This window comes from Leptosomus discolor, chromosome 19 (assembly GCF_034619465.1).
Source record: "Leptosomus discolor isolate bLepDis1 chromosome 19, bLepDis1.hap2, whole genome shotgun sequence".
Taxonomy (NCBI): domain Eukaryota; kingdom Metazoa; phylum Chordata; class Aves; order Leptosomiformes; family Leptosomidae; genus Leptosomus; species Leptosomus discolor.
Genome location: NC_141409.1, coordinates 7,481,248 through 7,501,637, shown reverse-complemented (window position 1 = coordinate 7,501,637; position 20,390 = coordinate 7,481,248). Strand labels below are relative to the sequence as shown.

General features: G+C 63.2%; 3 protein-coding genes across 5 annotated transcripts; 1 reads left to right on the top strand and 2 right to left on the bottom strand.

Moving 5' to 3' along the window:
- Positions 1-1,848: 1,848 nt before the first annotated feature.
- Positions 1,849-7,311, top strand: CERCAM (cerebral endothelial cell adhesion molecule). Its single transcript, XM_086475649.1, has 12 exons — positions 1,849-2,051; positions 3,706-3,816; positions 4,018-4,135; positions 4,215-4,349; positions 4,438-4,642; positions 4,713-4,832; positions 4,980-5,056; positions 5,162-5,268; positions 5,382-5,514; positions 5,692-5,819; positions 5,896-6,099; positions 7,077-7,311. Exons 1-12 carry the CDS (start codon positions 1,849-1,851, stop codon positions 7,309-7,311), a joined length of 1,776 nt encoding a protein of 591 aa, XP_086331775.1.
- Positions 7,312-9,223: 1,912 nt separating this feature from the next.
- On the bottom strand, positions 9,224-11,629 carry PTRH1 (peptidyl-tRNA hydrolase 1 homolog). Of its 3 annotated transcripts, none has more exons than XM_086475793.1 (5): positions 11,564-11,629; positions 10,800-11,020; positions 10,538-10,657; positions 9,874-9,919; positions 9,224-9,446 (listed from the first exon to the last, which is right to left on the bottom strand). In XM_086475793.1, exons 1-5 carry the CDS (start codon positions 11,627-11,629, stop codon positions 9,255-9,257), a joined length of 645 nt encoding a protein of 214 aa, XP_086331919.1. In that variant the 3' UTR covers positions 9,224-9,254. The 3 variants fall into 3 exon arrangements, with proteins under 3 accessions (XP_086331919.1, XP_086331920.1, XP_086331921.1); XM_086475794.1 differs by having other exon boundaries at positions 10,538-10,637; positions 10,801-11,020; XM_086475795.1 differs by having other exon boundaries at positions 10,538-10,637; positions 10,801-11,020; positions 11,591-11,629.
- Positions 11,630-15,032: 3,403 nt separating this feature from the next.
- On the bottom strand, positions 15,033-19,573 carry TOR2A (torsin family 2 member A). The gene is made up of 5 exons (XM_086475533.1): positions 19,426-19,573; positions 18,832-19,097; positions 17,558-17,733; positions 17,080-17,207; positions 15,033-16,638 (listed from the first exon to the last, which is right to left on the bottom strand). The coding sequence occupies exons 1-5, from the start codon at positions 19,571-19,573 to the stop codon at positions 16,394-16,396; spliced, it is 963 nt and encodes a 320-aa protein (XP_086331659.1). The 3' UTR covers positions 15,033-16,393.
- Between the last annotated feature and the right edge of the window lie 817 nt (positions 19,574-20,390).

Below are 20,390 nucleotides of genomic sequence, written 5' to 3'. Positions count from 1 at the left end.
CCTGTTCTATCCGCCACTGAAATCCCTCTCTGCCCTTCCCAGGTGCTGCCGGCAGGGCAGGGTGGTGTTTGACCCCCAGGAGAGGATGCAGGAATGGAGGGATGTGGGGCTGCAGGGATGAACAAGGGAAGGGATGCAGGGATGGAGGGGTGTGGGGCTGCAGGGACGAAGAGGAGAAGGGATGCAGGGATGCAGGGGGAAACGGATGCAGGGATGGAGGACGTGGGGATGCAGGGATGAAGAGGGGCACTGGAGGGATGTGGAGTCACGGGGATCATATTCGGCTCTGGCGGACCCTGGAGCCCCTGACTCCGCACTGAGCGGCGGTGCCCGGCTGCTCCCGGCCGTGCCGTGCCGTGCCGTGCCGTGCCGCGCCGCGGTGCCGGGAGGTGGCAGCAGCGGCCGATCGCGGCGCAGGGCTGCGGGGGGGCGATGCCGGCGGGCGGGTGCCCCCGCCAGCCCTGGGCTCCCCGGGCATCCCCGCCGCCCTGCCGCCCTTCCTCCGGCTGAATCCCTTCCCCGGGCCGCGGAGTCGCCTTCGGGGGGCTCCGGCGGAGGGGAGAGGGGCTGCCTCCCGCCCAGCCCTCCCGGGGGGGATGGGGGGGACGGGGGGGCGGACAAGCGTGGGGCCGGCTCTGCTGGGCTCCTGGCGTCCTGCCCCCCTCCCGCAGCTCCTCTGCATCGCCGGGGAGCACCCAGCCGCCCTGGCACGGGTCCCTTCCCCGAAATACTTGTCCGAGCTGGGGCCGTAAACAGTTTTTCTCTCCTTACAGCCGCCGCAGGGCTCCCTGGTGCTCCCCCCGTGTCGCCCCCCCCCATTCTCTCTGTCGCTTCTTTCAGGTGCTGCTGGATTGCTCAGCCCCCCCTGGACTCCCTTGCTGCACCCTGACGGAGCCCTCCCAGAGGTCCCCCGGCAGCAGGGGGGATGTGGGGAGCCAGCCGGAGCAGCCCCTCGGCCAGGCCCTCGCCCCACTGCGGGTGGGTGCAGGTTTGGCCACGCGTGGCCAAGGCCCCTCGCCAGGGCTCTGGTGCCACCGCGGCGTGGGGTGCCCGGCACCGCCGGGGGGTGCCCGGAGTTGGGGCTCCCCAGGACGAGGCCTCCTCCCGGCCTACGCTTGCTCTGGGAGCTGACAGCTGTATTTAGCCTGTGTTGATGGGTTGGGTGGTGAACCAGCGGTTTTGGTTAAATGTCCCAAAGGCCGCGGGGCTGCCTGTGGCTCGGACACGTCGCAGACCTGCCCTGGCGGGGGCTGCAAATGGTCAGCCATGGAGGGGGGCAGCCTGGGTGGGACACGGCTGGGTGGGGTGGGCTGCCTTGGCCTGTGACAGGGGAGAGCCATGAGCCCACCCAGCCGCCACTCACCCTGGACACAAGCCCCTCCTTAGCCACAAGCCCCCCTGGCCGTGGTCCCCTTAGCCACAAGCCCCCCTGGCCATGATCCCCTCTTAGCCACAAGCCCCCCTGGCCGTGATCCCCCCCCCCTGTACATAAGCCCCTTCTGCCCATGACCCCCTCCCTCAGCCATGAGCCCCCCCCCCGGCCACTTGCCCACCCACCGGCGCTGCGCCGGGCACCACGGGGCACCCAACCCCGCGCTGGCAAGTGGCACCCGGGGATGCCCAGGAGCATCCTCCGGGGAAGGGGTACCGGCGGTGCCCCCCCCCCCCCCGCCCCCCGGGCCGTGGGCCGTGCGGGGGCTGTTTACCGATATGGGCTTTATTTAAAGAAACCCAACCCAAACCCGCCCCCGGGGCTCGCAGCGGCGGCGGGGCCGGGCCGGGGGCGGGGGGTGCGCTGAGCGCGGCGGGTCTCAGCCCGCCCCTTCCCCGCCCGTCGCCGCTGCCGCCATGGGCGCCGCGGGGCCGCTCTGCGCCCTGTTCCTGCTGCTGGGCACCGGCACCGGCACCGGCATCGGCACCGGCCCCGGCCCCGGGCCGGCCCCTCCGCGGGTGGTGCTCGCCCTCCTGGCCCGTAACGCGCAGCACTCGCTGCCCCACTGCCTGGGAGCCCTGGAGCGCATGGACTATCCTGCGGGGAGCATCGCCCTGTGGTGAGGGAGCGGGGACCCTGGGGGGAGCCGGGACCCCGGGGTGTGGGGAGCAGGAGGGGTGCCGGAGGAGGAGAGGGCTGTGGGGGAACGGGGACCCCTGGGGGAGCCGGGATGCTGGGGTCAGAGGGACCCGAGGGTAACGGGGAGCCCCGGGGGAATGGGGATGCTTGAAGTGGGGAGCAGGGATCCTGGGGGATAGGGGGGACTAGGAGGGGGAATGGGGAGCCGGGGGTATCGAGGTCCCTTCCAACCCGTAACATTCTGTGATTCTGTGACAATAGGAATGGGGAGCTGGGGAGAGCGGGGGGCCTGGGGACTCGGGGTGATCTTGGAGTGACAGGGGACCTGAGTGGAGGGAACAGAGATCTGGGGGAGTGGGGGCCTGGGGGAGAACGGGGATCCTGGGGGGATGAGGGCCCCCGGGAGGAATAGGGACTCTAGTGGTAACAGCCCCCTCAGCCCCAGAGGGGCTTAGCACTGGGTGTGGGACCCATCAGGGACCCGGGAGGGGCTGGGCACTGCCACATGGCAAGTGGGCAGGACCCCCACCTTTCCCCTCTCGAAGATGTGGGGCTGGCGAGGGAGGGGAGCCCTGGGCTTGGGGGGATTCTGCATCATCAGGTACGAACGCTGCCTTCCCCCTTCCCTGCAGGGCTTGGCCCCAGCCCTCCCTTCCCCAAAGACACCCCCACAAACCCCATTTTACCATGCTGGGTAGGGTGGCTGGGAGAGGAGCCCCCATCCCTCCTTTTCCTTGCTCCTCCTCCGCTGCTGTCTCTCGCCTGAGCTCGTCGGAAACTTTTCTGCAGCTGATTTTGCAGGGGGACGAGGTGGGGGCTGGTGAGGGGGTCCTGGCAGGGGTGGCCAGGCAGGGGGCAGCTGTCGGCGTTGAGGGTCCTCGCCTTTGCCCACTGCAGCCCTTGGTAGCCGCCGGGAGTCCCTGGCCGCAGGGCCCTGCAGGCGGTTTCAGGAGCTGGGGGGCACAGGTCCTGCCTTGTCCCCTGTGTCCCAGGGGGTCCCCATGACACCAGGGCCTGGGGACCAGCTCAGGGGTCGTTGACAAGTCAACGGTGTTGGGGAGCATGCGGATTTGGGGTTTGCCCCAGTGCAACGTGGGGCTCAGCCCTGTCTGTGCTGGGGTCCCCGTGAACATCATTGCAAGGTCAGGTGGGAGAGTTGGGGACAGCGGGTGTGCATGGCGAGGGAAGGTTTGGGGAGGGGGATTTTTGCTGCCTGTTGGGGCCTTTCCTCTGGCTGCCGGAGCCACGGGGCACAGTTGGGTGCACAGGGGTGCTGTGGGGTGCGGCAGGGTGCACGGGTGGGAGGGACAAAGCCACTCTGCTCCGATGCTGTTCACGGTGGGCAGCCACAGGGCTGGGGTGGGGAGAGCATGGCTGGGGCTGCTGCTGGGCTGCAGGGACAGGGGCGAGAGCTGAGGGACAGCCAGGCTGGCAGTGGCACTGGGGAAGAAATTACCCATTTACGTTCCCCCTCCTGCCAGCACAGACTCGGTTCCTTGAAATTACATGTTACATTCCCAAGCGAGTCCGTCGTTGGCTCAGCTTCTTGGCCCCAGGAGTGTTTTGAGTGCAGGGAGGGGGACATGGCTGTCCCTTGCGGGGGGACCCCAGAGGCTGATGTCCCTTCACCCCAGGTGTGCGACGGACCACAACTCGGACAACACGACGGCGATGCTGCAGGAGTGGCTGGGGGCGGTGGGGAAGGACTATCACTCGGTGGTCTGGAAGGTGCAGGAGGAGCCCAGGTGAGGCTGGGGGAGTACCCGGGGGTGGCGGGGGCGGGTGTGGGCTGTGAGGGGGTCCTGGAGCAGCACGCAGCTCCCCTGACGGGGATGCTGCCAGGAGAGGCAGAGCTGGGCTGACTCAGCCGGCTGGCATGCTGCGGCATGCACCGAGTTTGTGCGTTCCCAGCAAGCAGGGTTAACCCTTGCCTCCCCCTGCCCCAGCTCCTACCCCGACGAGCTCGGGCCGAAGCACTGGAGCGACAAACGCTACGAAAACCTGATGAGGCTGAAGCAGGAGGCTCTCACCTACGCTCGGGAGCAGCGGGCAGACTATGTTCTGGTAAGGGATATGGGGCACTGGTGGAGTGGGGGCTGAGGTGGATGTCCCCGCGCCTCCAGGACCTGCGCTGTCCCTGCAGTTTGTGGACACTGACAGCATCCTGACCAACAACCAGACCCTCAAGTTTCTCATGGCGCAGAACAAGTCAGTGGTGGCCCCCATGCTGGACTCGCAGACCTTCTACTCCAACTTCTGGTGTGGCATCACGCCCCAGGTCCGTCCCCAGAAAGCCCTGGGGAAGGGGATCTGCCTCATGGTGGAAGAGCCCCCCACCATGGAGGCATCACGCCGGTGTGCTGCAGGGGTACTACCGCCGGACGGCTGACTACTTCCCCACCAAGAACCGTCAGCGAGTGGGCTGCTTCTCTGTCCCCATGGTCTACGCCACCTTCCTGATCGACCTGCGGAAGGAGGAGACGTCGCGGTTGGCTTTCTACCCGCCCCATCCCAACTACACCTGGGCCTTTGACGACATCATCGTCTTTGCCTACTCCTGCCAGGCGGCTGGTGAGGGTGGTGGGGAGCCAGGGGTGGGGGGTTTGGGGGGGCTGCGGTGCTCACCCGTCACACCCGGCAGGTGCGGATGTCCATGTGTGCAACCAGCAGCGCTTTGGCTACATCAACGTCCCCGTGAAGGCCCACCAGACGCTGGAGGACGAATGCGCCAACTTTGTGCATCTCACGCTGGAGGCCATGGGTGAGGGCCCGCGGGCGGTGGGGTCCCAGAGGTGTTCCCCGGCCCCTGGAGTGCTGAGGACCTAGTGCTGGTCCCTAGGGCTCTCGGCCCCAGTTCCCAGCCAGGGGTGCCTGGGCTCCGCTGAAGGGATGTCCCCTCTTTCTGCAGTGGATGGCCCCCCCATGCAGCGCTCCAGGCACATTTCTCTCCTCCCCAAGCCACTCACAAAAATGGGCTTTGATGAAGTAAGTGCCCAATGGATCCCCACCCCATGTCCCCCTGTCCATCCTTCTGGCTGCATCCCTCCATGGCAAAGCCCACCATGGTGGGGCTCTCTGCTTCCTCCCCAGATCTTCCTCATCAACCTGGTGCGGAGGCCGGACCGGCGCCAGCGCATGCTGGCATCCCTGCGGGAGCTGGAGATCGCCCCGCGGGTGGTGGACGCCGTGGATGGGAGGTGACCACGGCAGGAACCGTCCCTGTTCTGCCAGCCCCCTGGTGTCACCTCGGGGAGGGGATGGGGGGGTGGCTGGGGGGGACGTCTCACTGATGCAGCCCCTCGCCTTGCAGCACCCTCAACAGCAGCGACATCAAGGTGCTGGGGGTGGACCTGCTCCCCGGGTACTACGACCCCTTCTCAGGCCGCACGCTCACCAAGGGCGAGGTCGGCTGCTTCCTCAGCCACTACAACGTCTGGAAGGAGGTACGGGGCCGCAGGGGTCACGGGGTCCCTAAGGGCCACCAGCATGAGGTGAGGACCCCATGAGCATCACCAGGCCTCTCAAGGACCTGGGGAGAGGGGTGTCCTGCAGGGTGAGTGAACCCAGTATGGCCCAGCGCGGTGTTGGGATGGGTTTACATCACTGCCCCCTCCCCGCAGATCGTGTCACGGGGGCTGGAGCGGTCGGTGGTCTTCGAGGATGACGTGCGCTTCGAGGCCGCCTTCCCAGCACGGCTGCAGCGGCTGATGGAGGAGCTGGAGGGGGCACAGCAGGACTGGGACCTCATGTAGGTGCTGGGGGCGGTGGGATGCGGGGTGGGGGTCCCTGAGGCTGGCTCTCATGGCTCACTGGCCGCCCCGCAGCTACCTGGGGAGGAAGCAGGTGAACGCAGAGGACGAGGCACCCGTGGAGGGCGTGCGAAACCTGGTGGTGGCCGGGTACTCGTACTGGACGCTGGCCTACGCCATCTCCCACCGCGGGGCACAGAAGCTGCTGGCCGCCGAGCCCCTCTCCAAAATGCTGCCGGTGGACGAGTTCCTGCCCATCATGTACGACAAGCACCCCAAGTAAGGAGCTGGGGGTGCTGGCGGAGCGGCATGGCTCTGTCAGCGAGGGAGCATGTGTTTCTTCTCCACCGTCACCGTCCCACCCCGTTTCCCCCCCCTCGCCCCAGCGTTACTCATGCTGGAGGAAAACATCTGTAGCATGAGCTCATTCCTCCCCGGCCGCTGTCTGGCTGCTGGAAAATGGCCCTCTGCCAGGGTGGGGGGACGGGGGTGGAGCCAGGGCTTGATGCTGGCCCCGCATGGGGGTCTTGGCGACATGGCGTGGGGGGAGCAGCCCCCTGTACCCTGACACAGGGGGGCTGTGTGGTCCCCCACCCCGGTTGTGGGTCTCAGCCCCATCTTGGGGCACCTTCATGCCCCTCTTCCTGGGCGGGGGTCAGCAGCAAGGCTGTGTCTAGGGAAGGGGAGGCAATTTAGGGGGTGGGCAAGCGAGTGGCTGGGTGTCCTGGGGGAGTGGGGGGTGGGATAGCCAGCGAGCAGGATGGCGAAACAGAGGGATTAGGAATGTAAAAGGGAGGCTGGAGGTGGACGGAGGAGCGGATTAGTGCTCTGGATGTGAACCAGGAGCAGCTGGGAGTCCCATGCTCGCCAGAATAACACACCAGACAGCCCTGGCCTGGGGCCAGCCGGGGCTGGGCTGGCTGGATGCTGGGCTGGAGACCCTCTCTGTGCCAGCACCGGCCTCGTGCCACCGAGGCTGGTGGGGAGAGATGGGTCCCATCCCCTCTGTAGTCCCTCCGTGGTCCCTCCCCGGTCCCTCCCCAGCCAGACTCTGCAGACAGCAGCAGCGTGAGGCAGCCCCCCAGCTCGGCTGCCTTTCCCAGACCCCCTCCCCGTTACCCCATGTCCCTCCCCATCACCTGCCCTGCGTGGTGCCTTCCCCAGGTGGTCGGTGTGGTTTTCCCAGCCCTTTTTTCTCCACCGGGCCATGCTCTGTAAGCCAATGTCTCCTCTTGAGTCCGCTCTGCTTTCCCCAGCGAGGATTACAAGCAGCACTTTGCCCCCCGGGACCTGCTGGTGTTTTCGGCTCACCCCCTCCTGGTTTACCCCACCCACTATGCTGGGGACAGCAACTGGCTGAGCGACACCGAGACCTCCACCATCTGGGATGACGATGCCAAGAAAACCGACTGGGCTGGCTCGCAGAAGACCCTGAGGGACTCCCGGGGCGGTGCCGGCCACCTCCGCTCCACTGCCCGTGACGAGCTCTGACGGTGAGCGAGATCGTGGAACCCAGGCTTGTGGTGCCGGGGACAGAGTGGCTGGGAAGCATCACGCTGCGAGCACCATATTCAGATGTGTCCCGAATGCCTGGTTTCTTTTTCCATGTGGCAGCAGCTCTCGGACTCAAAGCACTGGGAAGCAGAGACGAGAACCTCCTTTGCAGGTGGGGAAAGGGATGGGGACGCAGATGTCCCATGTGCGGCTGCACTGGGCTGGAGGGGACCACATCCCGCTGCTCCCCGAGTCCGTGCTGCTCTCCACCCCCTCAAGCGAGGAAGGGACAACGCTCCTTTGCCTCCTGCAAAAGTCACCCGAGTTCGGAGAGAGCCGGGGGGCAACTCGCAGGGTAAAGCTTCACCCCGGCGCTGCCTGCTCACCCCCCAAAGCGGGTCTCCCTGGGGCTGCGGCTCCGGGGGGCGGCTCTGCGGGCAGGCAGGCACCCGCACTCGCTCAGCCCCAAGGCAGCCCCGCCACGGTTAACGCCGGGTCAGACTTTCCCTGCGCTGAGGTTGTTTGTGCTGGCAGCGGAGCCTCCCCGGCACAGCCAGACCGGGGGAGGCTGGAAAACAACCGTCCCACACCGCTTCTGCTGCAGGTGTGAACGTGTCGGGGCTGCTCCTGCCCTGACCGCTGACGTGTGCCTCCTTGCCTCCTAGGGACGAGGGACTGGGACCCAGCTGGGAGCACTGTGGGCCAGTGGCCTGATCCTGCCAGCTCCTGCTCGAGAGATGCAGCTGCCCTGGGCAGATCCCCCCCAGGAGGGTCCTTCGAAGCTGGAGGTGCTGAATCCACCCAAGGCAGGATTTGCCCCAGGGCCCCCGGAGAGCCCATTCTCTGCCAGGTGGTGGAGGGACCAGGGGAGCGCTGTGCCCCGTCTCTGCTGAGGACACATCTCCAGGACCGCCCTGATCGATGCCAGCTCTGCCGTCTCCCACCAGCTTGGACTTCGGGGAGTGTTTTTCAGGCCGGGGGCTGGCTCCCGTGGTGGCACATGTGGCTTCTGGCCACTGACTGGGCTTGTCCCTTGCCTGTGCCGTGTCCGGGCTACAGCCCAGGGAGGATTAAAGCAGACTGTGTTTGAGCTGATGTGCCAGGTGCTGGCTCTGCTGGGTGGCATTGCCCCATAAAACGTCCCCAGGGCATGCCCCACCGCCGTCACCTTGGAGCTGTGGTGGCGAGGGTCTGGCTGTTCCCCTGGCCAGGGATTGCTTTGGGAATGAAAGGTGTAACAGGGAAAGGGTGGGAGGAAGGTGAGGTGGGAGAGGGAGACTGGAAACGACTTCCCTCATTGGCGCTAGGTTTGGCTTTGGGATTGAAAACCTGACACCAGCTTGAACATCGCGATGTGCAGCCGAGTCCTGCTGGGCTCCGGCATCTGTCACCTTTGTGGCCAGCTCCAGAGGAGGGTGTTTGCTTTCTGAGAGCCCAGGCTTGTTTGGTGCTAAACCTCAGCTCCTCGGCAGGGTGACATTCGGTTGAAAAGGGGGAGTTTCAGCCCTCACGTGCTGCTCAGCTACGAGATTCCAGGCGACTCGTGCTCGCCACCGTTTCTCAACAAAGCCCAACTGGTTTTGGACCCTGCAGAAGTTGCTCCCATTGAGCCACAGTTCCCACTGGAAGCTTCCCTCTAGCCTGGGCTGCTGCAACAGGGGTGGGAACACAGATTGGAGCTGCAGAGAGCCTGGGTCTGGCAGGCAGCACAGGGAAGAAGGGCAGGAGCAGGGCAGAGCCAGGTCCGAGGGTTTATTTCATTTCTGTGCCAAACTGCCGTGTGAAGCCACTGCAGGGGTTTGAGCGGGACACGAGCTGCCTGGATCTGTGTGGGGTTGACGGGGGCTGCCCAGCAGGGACAGCTCTGCTCCGCACCACGGCCACCCCGGCGAGTTTGCAGTGCCCTGTCCATCAGCCACGCAGGTCCCCAGGGGTTCATGTCAGCCCCTGTCCCCCGGGTCCCCCTCAGGTGCTCTCCTCCGCAGGATGTGCTCCAGCAGGAACGTCGCTGCCTGGACCAGGACCTGCTCCAGCCTCTCCTGCTCCCCAGCGCTGAACGGAGCCAGGACGTAGCTGGACACTGTCACTTCACCCTCTGGCCGCCCAATGCCAACCCTAAGCCGTGTCATCTCCTGGGGAGGAAGAAGGAAAGCTGGTGGAGCTTCAGCTCAAGGGCCCGGCTGAGACAGAGCTGGGGCAAGGGGACAGCGCTGCGAGCAGGGCTGGGCGGTGAGGGAGCAGCAACTCGTGTTTTCGAGGTGGTTTTGAGTGCTTGCTCCAAGAAACATGATTTTGGAAGAGGCTTTTACTGGGCTGTGCTGAGATCCCAGGCTCCTGCCAGGCTTGGCAGAGCTGCTCGAGCTAATTGTTTCCATGTCCTCCATGGCGGCCAAACCGACATCAGCCCGCAGGGAAGCAGAGGGAAGGAGCGAAAGGAGAAAAAGGGGGGAGAGGAAAGGGAGTTTGAGGGGAGTCAGAAGACTGGGAGTGGGGGGACAACAAGCCATGGGGGGGGGGACACGACACAGGAATGATCCACTTCCACCCAGGCCCACTCACGTTGGAGTGCAAAGCACTGATGCAGGATCGGACCCCGTTGTGTCCCCTTGGGAGAGAAGGAGAAACCCCACCGTTAGTCTGTAAGACACCCCCCCACCCCCCAAGGTATGGTCTTGGGGATCTCTCACTGCAGGGATTTGGGGATGTGGTCCCAGCCAGGGGCTGCAGCCCCCATACCCTGGCTCTGCAGGAACATCCAGCCCCTGGGGCTGAGGGGGGCTGGCTGGCGGGGGGGGGACAAGGGAAGCGGGGCTGGGACAGCACGTTCTGTGCGTCTCGGGTCTGGCTGCAGCTGGTGCACGTGTGGCTGAGCACTGCGGCCCAGCACCATCGCTGCCCAGTCCCGCCAGGGAAGATTTCCTAGGCTAAATGCCTCGAGGCTGACCCAGGATCTGGCAGGCAGAGTGCTATAAAAAGCCCGTGTGGTGCAGCCGACGGGCAGGATCCAGCCCACAGCCGCTTCCAGGATGCTCCATGCCCTTCCTGCCAGGGCAGGAACTGGGAGGCTGCCCAAACAGCCAGCTGTGGCCTCTCCAACTGGGATCAAGCCCAGGGCTGGTGTTGGGGCTGGTATGACGGGGCCAGGAACGGCCCACGTGCCTGTAAGGGCATGGCAAGGCTTCCAACCAGCTCACACAACCAGGGAGCTGGGGGCACCCCATACCTTGCGCTGCCTCCCAGCTTGATCGCCACCTTGCCCAGGGCCTTGTCCAGGTCATCGTGAACCAGGTAAATGTCTTCTGGGCGGAGGTTGTAGATCTCAGCTTTGGAAAAAGAAATACAAGCCAAGAAATGAGGAGGAGACGGACTCAGCAGGCCCTGACCCTGCAGAGCGGGGCTGCAGGGACCCATGCGGGGCAGGGGGACAGCAGGGCCGTCCCAGGGCCCGGTGGCACAGCAGGGTTTGGGGCTGGCCAAGCCGCTCACCGGCGCTGGCGATGCTGAGCCCGTTGACGTTCATGAGCCTCCGTGGCTTGAGCAGCACCAGCTCCAGGCCGCGGGCTGCGGCCAGGGCCACGTCGGCGCAGCACCGCCTGTCCGCTCGCCAGCCCTCGGCCACCGCCAGCTGCCAGGCCAGCCGGTCCAGCACCGCCATGCCCACGCTGTGCCGCGTTCCCCGCAGCCCGTAGTTGCCCAGGCCGGCCACCTGCCCGCCGGGTGTCAACAGGGCTCTGCCGGGCCGCCACGAGGACCCCGGCCCCTCGATGGGCCCGATCCCCCGCTTCTGCCAGCATCACCCCTCAGACCCGTTCCTCATGGCCCCAGTCCCCTCGACCCCACCTCCCCTCCCTCCCCTCCCGGCCCCGGTCCTCTCATCCCCACCTCCCCGGTACTCCCGTCATGGCCCCGGTCTCCTCACCCCCACCTCCCGTCACGGCCCCGGTCCCCTCACCCCCACCTCCCCGGTACTCCCGTCACGGCCCCGGTCTCCTCACCCCCACCTCCCTGGCGCTCCCGTCACGGCCCCGGTCTCCTCACCCCCACCTCCCGTCACGGCCCCGGTCCCCTCACCCCCACCTCCCCGGTGCTCCCGTCACGGCCCCGGTCCCCTCACCCCCACCTCCCGTCACGGCCCCGGTCTCCTCACCCCCACTTCCCCTCACTCCCCTCACGGCCCCGGTTCCCTCCGACCTCCCTCAGCCCCGATCTCCCCCATCACGCCCGGCTCCGCCCCCCCCCGCGGCCCCACCATGACGCGTGGCCCCGCCCGGCTGACGAGCGGCCGCGCGCACCCCGCCAGCTCCGACGCCAGCATCGCGCCGCGTGTTCCCTTTCCCCGTGACGTCACGCCCGCGCGTCGCCCAATGGCCCGGTGCCGCCTCGCCCCCGCCGCCATCTTGCTTACGGGCAAGGCCGCCATCTTACTTGCGGGCGGCAGGGCGGGCCCGGGGCGGTGGCGTGGGGCGGGGGCCGTGCCCGCCGCTGTGGTAAAGGCCCGGGGCTCGGCCGGGACTGGCCCCTGTCCGGAGGGCCAGACCTGGGGGGCGGCTGCGGCAGGGCCTGGGGGTGCCGCCAGGGCTGGGGGAAGGCTGGGAGAGGGCCCTGCGGAGGGTCTTCAGGCCCGGTCAGTGTCTGTGCAGCGTCGGGCCCCCGAGGGAAGCGGGGAGCAGTAAGTGCCCAGGGCTGTGCCCCACGTTTTGTGCGTTCGGGCCTGTTACCTTCCCACTCGCAATGTCCTTAGCAGCAGCCTTTGGGGGGATGGCTGGATGAGGGGGGGATACACGATCCTTCCTTCGGCCACCCTCCAGCCCCGGGTGGCTCTTGGCCCTGCCGGTGGAGCAGAGCTTTCTCCCAAGGCCCGGTCCCCCAGTCCAGCAGCATGTCACTGGACTTCACTCACGGCTCTTTTCCTCCCCACAGCTGGCAGAAAGGGCCGGACTTGCCTGTGGCCAGCAGGAGAAAGCCATCACCTGCTATTTGAAAGCCATCAGCCTGGATTTGCAGAAGGTAAAGGGTCCCCAGAGGGCTAGGGATACACCAAGCTGGGAGCTGGAGAAGGGAGGCAGTATCCTTAAGGCTGGCTCTCACACTGGCATCTGGCTTCAGGATGCTGTTAACCTTCTGCAAGGCTGATTTTTGGGTAGTTTGAGTGAAGCTGGGCTGGGCCAGCGTGGGCTGGGGGTTGTCTGCAGTCCAGGCAGAGCAGCAGGCAGAGGCCTTCCTGCAGCTCTGCAACTTCCAGTCAGCCATGCTGAACTTCAGGAAGGTGCTCATGCTGGTGTCTGCATGGAAGCAGCCCTGCCTGGCCCTTGTCCTTCTCCTCCAGGTGAGCCACTGCTCCTCTCCCTGTGTCTGCAGCCCCAGCCTGTGGCCGGGCTGACAGGGCTTCCCTGCAGGGCTGATGTCTGCTTAACCAGAGGAGCCAAGCAGCTGGGCTGGGGATCGCAGTGGAGTCCCCGGGGGTGAGGGCTGGGGTGTCAGACAGCAGCACCCACGCTGGGGCATTGGGTGCGTGCGGGGGAAGGCCCTGCACTGGGGTCCTGCGTTAGGGACCAGTGGCTGAAACATGCAGTAGGGCCCCTGGGTTCTCCCTTGGTCCTGAGTCCAGTTCACAGCTGTGCCTGCCTGGACCATTTCAGCAGCAGGGAGAGGTACCAGGAGCCAGGATCTATCACTGGTGGTTTGGCTCTCTCCCTCCATGGCCTGTCCTGGAGGCATGGCTGCTCTTTTCCAGAGCGGGCTGCATCTCCTGCCTGGCAGAGCTCAGAACTTTTGGCTAATGACGCTGAAATCTTTATGGCTGGGGTGGGCTGAACACACGCTGTGAGTGTTTCCCCCTGGCACGGAGAGCTCCAGACAGTGCCCGGGGGTGGCAGCCAGCCCCCAGCTGCTCTCGTTTCACCGCCACCCCACGCTGCCTCGCTGCAGCCTGCTGCCTTCGCCCGGGGCAGCTGCCCGACGCGCGAGCGGATTCCCAGCAGGCGCTGGAGCTGAGCCCGGGGGATCTCGTTGTGGGGAGGCAGGTTGCAGCGGCGCTGCGTGAGCAGGGACGGCAGGACTCGGGGGTGAGGGGAGCGGGTGGGCTGGCAGGGTCTGCCCCAGGGCCAGGCTGCCGAGTGTGCTCGCTGCTGTTGCCTCACAGGCGGCGCTGGCAGGTGGAATCTTGCTTCTCCTCTGCAGCCATTGAGCCTGACCCCCCGAAACCTCTGCGCTACCTGTGCCAGGCCAGGGCCTGCCTGTGCCTGAGGAGGGTGGGGAGGGTAAGGGGGGGGATGCTGCCCTAAGTCTGTGGCTTGACCCCATGGACAGCAAAGTACAGCCCTGCGCTGCTCGCCGATGCCCTCCTTGGGCTGTGGGTGATGTTCTCGGCCTGGTGCCTCGACTGCAATCTCTCTGCCTACCCCTCGTGCCATTTGAGGCAAGGCTGGTATTTCTGTTCTGCACTGGGGGCCAGCAGCTGATCAAGGATCAGGGACTGGTCTGGGTCCAACCCAGCAGCCTGGCTCTTACAACAGACTTGTGCCAGAGCCACCAGGCAGGCCTCTTTCCTCCTTATTTTCACTTTCCTGTTTCTTTGACCCTAATGCAGGGCAGAAGCCCTCCTGTGTCTGGCTGCAATAAGGGGGACGTGCCTCCACGCTGCCATCACCCAGCGTGCCACAACTCGGTGCAGCAGCGTGGCTCGCTTGATCTGGGTTTTGGTTGCGGTGAAACTCAGGCTCCCTGTTGGGGCAGGTCCCAGTGGGGCTGGCGGGGCCTTTGCTGGTGGCACAAGGCGGGCGTTCGGCTGCGGCGGGGGAAACGCTGTAGCTCAGCGCTCACTGTGGGGAAGAGGTTTTCCGTGGAGTAGATCCAGGTCTCACCTTGTCACCACTGCAGACCCTGTCCCTCATACGCTACCTCTTCCCAAGAAAGGCTATCTGTGCTGTCCTGAGGAGCCAGGCTGGATGCCTTGCTGAAGAAACCTTGGAGAAAACGCTTCAGAGCCCCCCAGCACTCACCATTTCAGCTGATGTCACCTGGTGTGACAGCAGCAATGGGTACCTACACGCTGGGAGGTAGTTTGGGGGTTAACCTGCTACTGCTGCCCACTCTAAAGGCGGGGGTTGCTCAAATCCTGAGTGTGAGGGTTTAGTTTGCTCTGGAGCGCAGTGCCACGTTTCAGAGCTCACTGCTGAAGCTCTCGTGCTGGCAAAGGTGGGGTTTGCCCCTTTCTGCTCCTAAAAGGTGACAGTGGGTTGCTGGATGTCTACACTGGGCCTGGGAACCTCGTTCCAAGCAAGTGTCTCGCTCCTTCCCAGCCCTCCTGGATAAAGGATCGCTTTGGGGGTTACTGCAGGCCTGTAGCATTGCCTTTGCCCTGGCACCTGTCCCCAGGCTGCTGATGGCACTAGGGGATGATGGAAGGGAGCGGTGCCCGAGGGCACGGGGCTGCTCGGGCTGCCTGAAGGACAGCAGCTCGGGTGAGCGAGCCTGGACCCACACTAGCTCCTCTGCAGAGGACGTCTGGCCCAGCGACTGCTGTTTCGCCTCCTCCCTGGGGAAAGGCTGCCGTCTCGTTTCAGTTACCTAATTGGAGAGCATCAGCTCGTGCCGCTAAATCCCCAAAGTCCCATTGCATCAGGCAGCTGTTCCCATGCAACTGCAAATCTTCCAAGTCCTTCCGCACTAGCTGCAGTCAGGAATCCAAGTAAAAGACTGTTTCCCAACCGTTTATTTCATAAAAGATTTATTTTAAAATTAGAAATGCATAACATTTTTGGAAGAGGCAGAATTTTTGGGTCTGTCTGTGGGCCAGCTCCTGGGCAGCATTTGGGTGGTGTCGAAAATCACTGTCCCCAAAGCTCTGGCCCTGCAGCTGGAATGGTCCCAAGTGCTGGCAGCCCGTTTCAGCACAGGGCCCCAGCGGAGCGTTGGGAGCTTTGGGAAGTGTCCCTGCACCCGTCCCTTGGGCAGTTGTTCATGGGGAGTGAATGATCCTGGTTCCTCTGATGTGTTCTCCCGTAACAGACTGCACAGAGGAGATTAAAACCTGAGCAAAGGCCAGTGGTGCAGAAGCACTAATCTTCTCCAAATTGTCCCCAGGTCCCCTGTTGTAAGTGACGCCAGAAGCTGAACGACGCTGGCCCAGCCAAAGCCTGCAAGGTCTGACCAGCAGAAGGATGTACAAGAGGCTCAATAGCTCATAGCACCAATTTTCAGCCTGTTGAAGAAATCATCACTGAATAAAAGGAATTTTCAAAACTGTTACTGGCACCATGGCCTCCCCTGGAGGTAGGACTGATTTCATAGCTGGTAAAACAAGTGAGAAGTCTTTGTTGTTGTTGTTGTTTTCCTGGTTTGCTGCAGGGAAATCCTTTGGACCTTAGGGGAAAGGTGGATAAGGGAGTGATAGGAAGAACCTGGCTCTTGGCAGATCAGGTGTTGCCATCTCCCCCATTACCCACCCAGGCTCATTGATGGTGAAGCTGGTCCCTACCAGCACCGATTCACAGTGAAAGGAAGCTGGAAAGAAGCTGGCTTTAAACCTTCCTTGAAAAGAAAACTTTGCTGCAATTTGAAGGTGTTCAGAGTCAGCGCTGCAGGAGTCAGCACCAGCACTGTCACGTTGTACCAAGGAGCCGACGCACAGCGACGCTTGAAAAGGTTTTTAAAAAAAAAAATGTTAAAATGCTGTAAGAAAGAAATATTCTTCCTGGATGTGTTGGATATCAGCAGCTGCCAGGAGAGGGGAGAGCTGCAGGTGGGTGCTGCTGACAGGGTGAGAAACCTCCCTGACAATGCAGGCGCCTTCCCCTTGTCACAGATGTCTTGGGTGGCGCCGGGCTGGTCGTGTCCACCCTCACCTGGCCGAGGGCGAATCAGTAAAGTGCTTCAAGTCACATCACTTGCACGTGGTCACGCAGCCGCATCCTGCAGTGGCTTCACTGGGGCCGGGGAGACCAGTTCAGGGGGAGAGCGCGGGTGCTGCCGAGAGGGAACCCGCAGCTCCCGCTGCTCCTCCCGCCAGCCCTGGGCTCGGCCGCTTGACAGCTCCGCAGGCCCCCCCAGCGGGTCTGAGCGAGGCCCTCGCCAGGGACTAGAAGAAAAAACTGATCCGAGAGGCCACTGTTTTGCAGCCCGTTGATGAGAATATTTTCTCTTCTTCTGGGAAGTAGGGGATGCTGTCGGCCACCTCCTGGACAACACCTGGACGTACTTCGAGGCCTTGCTGGAGAAGTTCGCTGACAACGCACTGCTTTACGTGGTGGCGCTTCAATGGCAGAAAGGGCACAACAAAATCAATGAGATGTTGATTAATAATCCCAGATTTCCAGAATCCACCTGCAAGAACAAAGGAAGAGACAGGTTGTACCTTCAGAGTCTCTGCGGTCCCTGGAATTCAAAGAGCAGCTTTGTGTGAAGCCAAAATACTCGGCTAAAGCCAGATTTGCTCCAGTTTTGTACAAGCAGAGAGCTGAGCCCATCCGTTGTCACCGCCACTTCCCCTCAATAGACTTATTCTCCAGGAATGGGGGGATTTAGCCTGACTAGTCAGAATTTAAGCTCTGCTCCCTGTGACAAGGGCAAAGCAAGGAGAACCAGGCAGGCAGCGGGGATCCGTACGTCTCGATGCCTTTCCAGTGAGGTCGCAGTTCTCTTCCCTCAAACCCCCCACCCCGTCCCTTTCTGGCTGCCTGGGAGGTGTCAGGGGCTGCCTGGAATGGGCCTGGCTCCCTCTGCCGGGCTCTGACCCTGCCGAAGGGCTCTGCTCCACGGACTCACTCTGAGGGTTTTCAAACACGGCTTTGGAGATGGCCGGCTCCAGGTCCTGCAGGCTGATCTCCTCCCGGTCCTTGCGGGCACGCCAGAGATCCAGCGTCATTTCGTTGATCTGCTCCCCTCCTGCGTTGCTGCACGAGAACGAGATGCTCATTCGCCGTGTATCTGGGAAAACGGCGTTGCAGGACAGAGGTGGCACCTGACACCCTCCAGCCTGCACGAGGGCAAGCCAGGATCTCCCAGCTGCCCGGCCTAAAATGCCTCCTGTAAAGGCAGCCCAATAACAGGGACAGGAGAGCTTTTCCAGACTCCCCAGGTCTGTCTATTCACAATAAATAGTGTCTCTTGGTATTTGGGAGGCTCAAGGCTTGGGGATAAAAAAAGCAAAATGAGGACGTGCTCTGAAGTAGGTACGACCTCTGCCCAAAGGAGGAGCGGTGTGCGGGAAGGCCCCGTGGTGCCACGGAGGGGCCTCTCTTACCTGATGAAGATGAAGATGGCCTTGCGGTAGTTGGTCCCGTACACAACCCACGAGGGTCCCAGGAACGGGATGATCACGTCGATCAGGCCTGGGTGCATCTTGTCCATCTCGTCAAAGAGAAAGGCCGACCGTCCGCAGCTTGTCAGGTTCCCTTGGATCCAGCGCTTCAGGCTTTCCTGGGGAAAAACACCCCCCAAGGTGTGTGGCAGCAAGATACCCAGAGCTGAAGGTGCTGAAAGCAGCTTGTCCCTGTACAGCACCACCTACTTGGAGCAGGAACAGCCGGCACTGGAGAGGTCTCCTTTATCCTGGGTTCCGCACAGTGGCTGTTACTGGCTTTATTAGCCCATTGTACATCTTTTATTACAGATTTAAAGGAGGCAGCAAACTAAAGCTGGGGATTCAGACTCCTACAGTTCCCCACATTCTTCTCTTTCGCTGTGTACCTACACAGTTCCCAGCTGCTGGCTGCTTTTCGCCAGCTCCTGTCCCAGTGCAAAAACACACTCCTGCACTGACCCAGAAGAGCTCTGGCTCTTTACCACGGCTGAAGCTCCTTCAGTGTAGCTGCCAACCCCCACAAAACCACTCGAGTCACCTGGGGGCAAGTGTAACTCTGAACTGAAGCACTTCACCCAGGATGGGTTTTACCTTCCTGAGAGTATTTCTTCTAAGGACACAATACAACAAGTAACTTCTCCAAACACCCAGAAAGCAAATGTTCAGGTGCACCGATTCCCCGCTCTGCTGAGGGTTTGGCAGCCAACCTTCACATTTTGATTCCTTCCCTTTCCTAGCTTTAAGACACAGAGCGGCACGGTTAAGAGTCTAGAGCTGCTGTTCAGGAGCTGCTTGCTTTGTCAGGAGGGGATTACAAGCCTAGCGATACGCAGGCTTTCAGAGCCATCAAGCTGTTTGGAAAGCAATGGGAGAATTTTAGTGCCTTTCATCTAAGCAAAGCACTTTTGTTTGTGCGTTCAAAGGGCTGTGTAAATATTTAAGAAATGAGAACATGATCACGGCAAGGACTGCTGTAGGGAAGATGAAAGTGATAACCGAGTGCCAGAGTATATCACAGTTACTGGTGGATCCTTCAGCCAGTGTGTGGAGCCACTCACTCAGCTGTGTTTGTCCGAGAGGGTAAAACAAAGAGCTTCTATTCCTACTGCACTTCAGGAAACAGCTTGAATGTGGACGTACTGAGGATCGAGATGGACATAACCAAAAAAAAAAAAGCCCCACCAAGCTGTACTGTGCTGAGAGGCGCCCCTTACCTTATACTGCTCTATCCGCTCGGCATGGGGGAAGTGCACTATCGGAGAGAACTGATGAACGTAGGGGCTCTGGAGCCCACCCTGGAAGAGGTAGCGGACGAGCATGGAGCTCACGTAGGTTTTGCCTGTTCCAGTCGAGCCATGGAAGGACATCACGAGGGGTTTCTCCGGATTCCGGTTCTCCAGGAACTCCCTCACTCCCTTCATCACCTGCTGCCTCACCAGGGGCTGCCCCACCAGGTTCGTGGCCAAGTCACACTCCAGACCTGAAGCAAAGTCAAACCAAGACTTAGAAAACGCCGGCTGGAACAGCTCTTGTCTCACGCTGCGGCTGTCCCGTCTCGGCTGCTCCGCGGGCCCAGTCGTGCCCCTCCGCAAGGGCGCGGAGGCCGAGAGCCCCCTCCGCACCCCGCTCCAGGGACGGCCCCCGGGGAAGGGTCTCCCGGACCCCCCCTGGCTGCCGGGACCCCCCCGCCTGCCGCCTCCCTGGCCTCGCAGTCCCCGTCCTCAGAAGCTCCCCGGACCCCCGCGCCTCAGGGCCCCTCACCTCAGGGGCGCCCCCCGCCCCTCCCCGGCCCGCCGCCCCCCGCTGACCGCGCAGGTCGGGCCCGAAGCCGCACTCGCAGTCCGCCGAGAAGCCGCAGCGCAGCGACCACAGGTCCCAGGCGGCGGCGGGGCGGACGGCGGCCGCCAGCAGCAGCGTCAGGGCCAGCGCCGCCGCCGCCGCCACTCCGGCGGCCATGGCGGCCGCCCGCTCTGGCACCGCCCGCACTACACCTCCCGGCGTGCCCCGCGCGGGGGCGGGGCTACGAGGGGAAGGGGCGTGGTCAGAGAGCGCGGGGCGGGGCCTGGCCCATATTGCCCCGCCTCCCGCCATGGGCAGGTGCTCGGCGCGGTCCCGCAGCGGGGCTGGGGCAGGGCTGGTGCTTTGGGGACCCCGGTCCCTGCTTGCAAGGGGGGGGGGGGGGGGGGGGGGGGGTAGGGGGCAACGGGAGGTCCAGGGGCCAGGCAGGGCTGGGTTTGGCGTGGTGGTCCCCCTGCCCAGCCCTTCCCCGGGCTCTGCTCTGCTGGGGGGGGCTGGGGCCTCGTTTAAATGACACCCATGGGAGAGGGGATCCCCTTGAGGAACCGCATAAAAGTTTATTGTATGTACGAACCAAACCCATGAGATATGTACACGTATTTACAAGACGAAACGAATGAGCCTAATTATTTACAACAAGAACCGTCCTTCACAAGTCTGTACATCGAGAAGCGATTGTGAAAATGTATTTACAAGCAGGATCCAGTGGCCGTGGGCAAGACGGAGACGGAAAAGGAACTAAACCGAAGGGCGAGGTGAGGGGCACCATGTAGTCGTGGACCTCAGCGGGGCTGGGTGGTGGACACCGGTGAAGGCCTGCCTGGACACTGTCCCCATCTCTGGGGGCAGCGGTGTAGACCCCCTGGCTTGTTGTGTCCTGAGGAGGTGGATGGTAGATGGGAGGTGGCTGCTTTTCCTCCTCTTTGTCTCAAAATCGTTGATCCGTGCCCCAGCGCCTTTCTGGGCCCTCTCTCCT

What these genes read in the sequence shown, in the direction of transcription:
- PTRH1 (XM_086475793.1), bottom strand. Translation starts at nt 11,629, where the DNA reads ATGCTGGCGTCGGAGCTGGCGGGGTGCGCGCGGCCGCTCGTCAGCCGG. An exon ending in CTCAGCATCGCCAGCGCCGG is followed by an intron (nt 10,658 to 10,799) that starts TGAGCGGCTTGG and finishes TCATTTCTTGGC; the next exon opens with TTGTATTTCTTTTTCCAAAG. An exon ending in TCAGTGCTTTGCACTCCAAC is followed by an intron (nt 9,447 to 9,873) that starts GTGAGTGGGCCT and finishes CTTCCTCCCCAG; the next exon opens with GAGATGACACGGCTTAGGGT.
- CERCAM (XM_086475649.1), top strand. Translation starts at nt 1,849, where the DNA reads ATGGGCGCCGCGGGGCCGCTCTGCGCCCTGTTCCTGCTGCTGGGCACC. An exon ending in CTACTCCTGCCAGGCGGCTG is followed by an intron (nt 4,643 to 4,712) that starts GTGAGGGTGGTG and finishes CACACCCGGCAG; the next exon opens with GTGCGGATGTCCATGTGTGC. An exon ending in TCTCACGCTGGAGGCCATGG is followed by an intron (nt 4,833 to 4,979) that starts GTGAGGGCCCGC and finishes CTCTTTCTGCAG; the next exon opens with TGGATGGCCCCCCCATGCAG.
- TOR2A (XM_086475533.1), bottom strand. Translation starts at nt 19,573, where the DNA reads ATGGCCGCCGGAGTGGCGGCGGCGGCGGCGCTGGCCCTGACGCTGCTG. An exon ending in GCCATCTTCATCTTCATCAG is followed by an intron (nt 17,208 to 17,557) that starts GTAAGAGAGGCC and finishes GTTCTCGTGCAG; the next exon opens with CAACGCAGGAGGGGAGCAGA. An exon ending in CGTGTTTGAAAACCCTCAGA is followed by an intron (nt 16,639 to 17,079) that starts GTGAGTCCGTGG and finishes TTGTTCTTGCAG; the next exon opens with GTGGATTCTGGAAATCTGGG.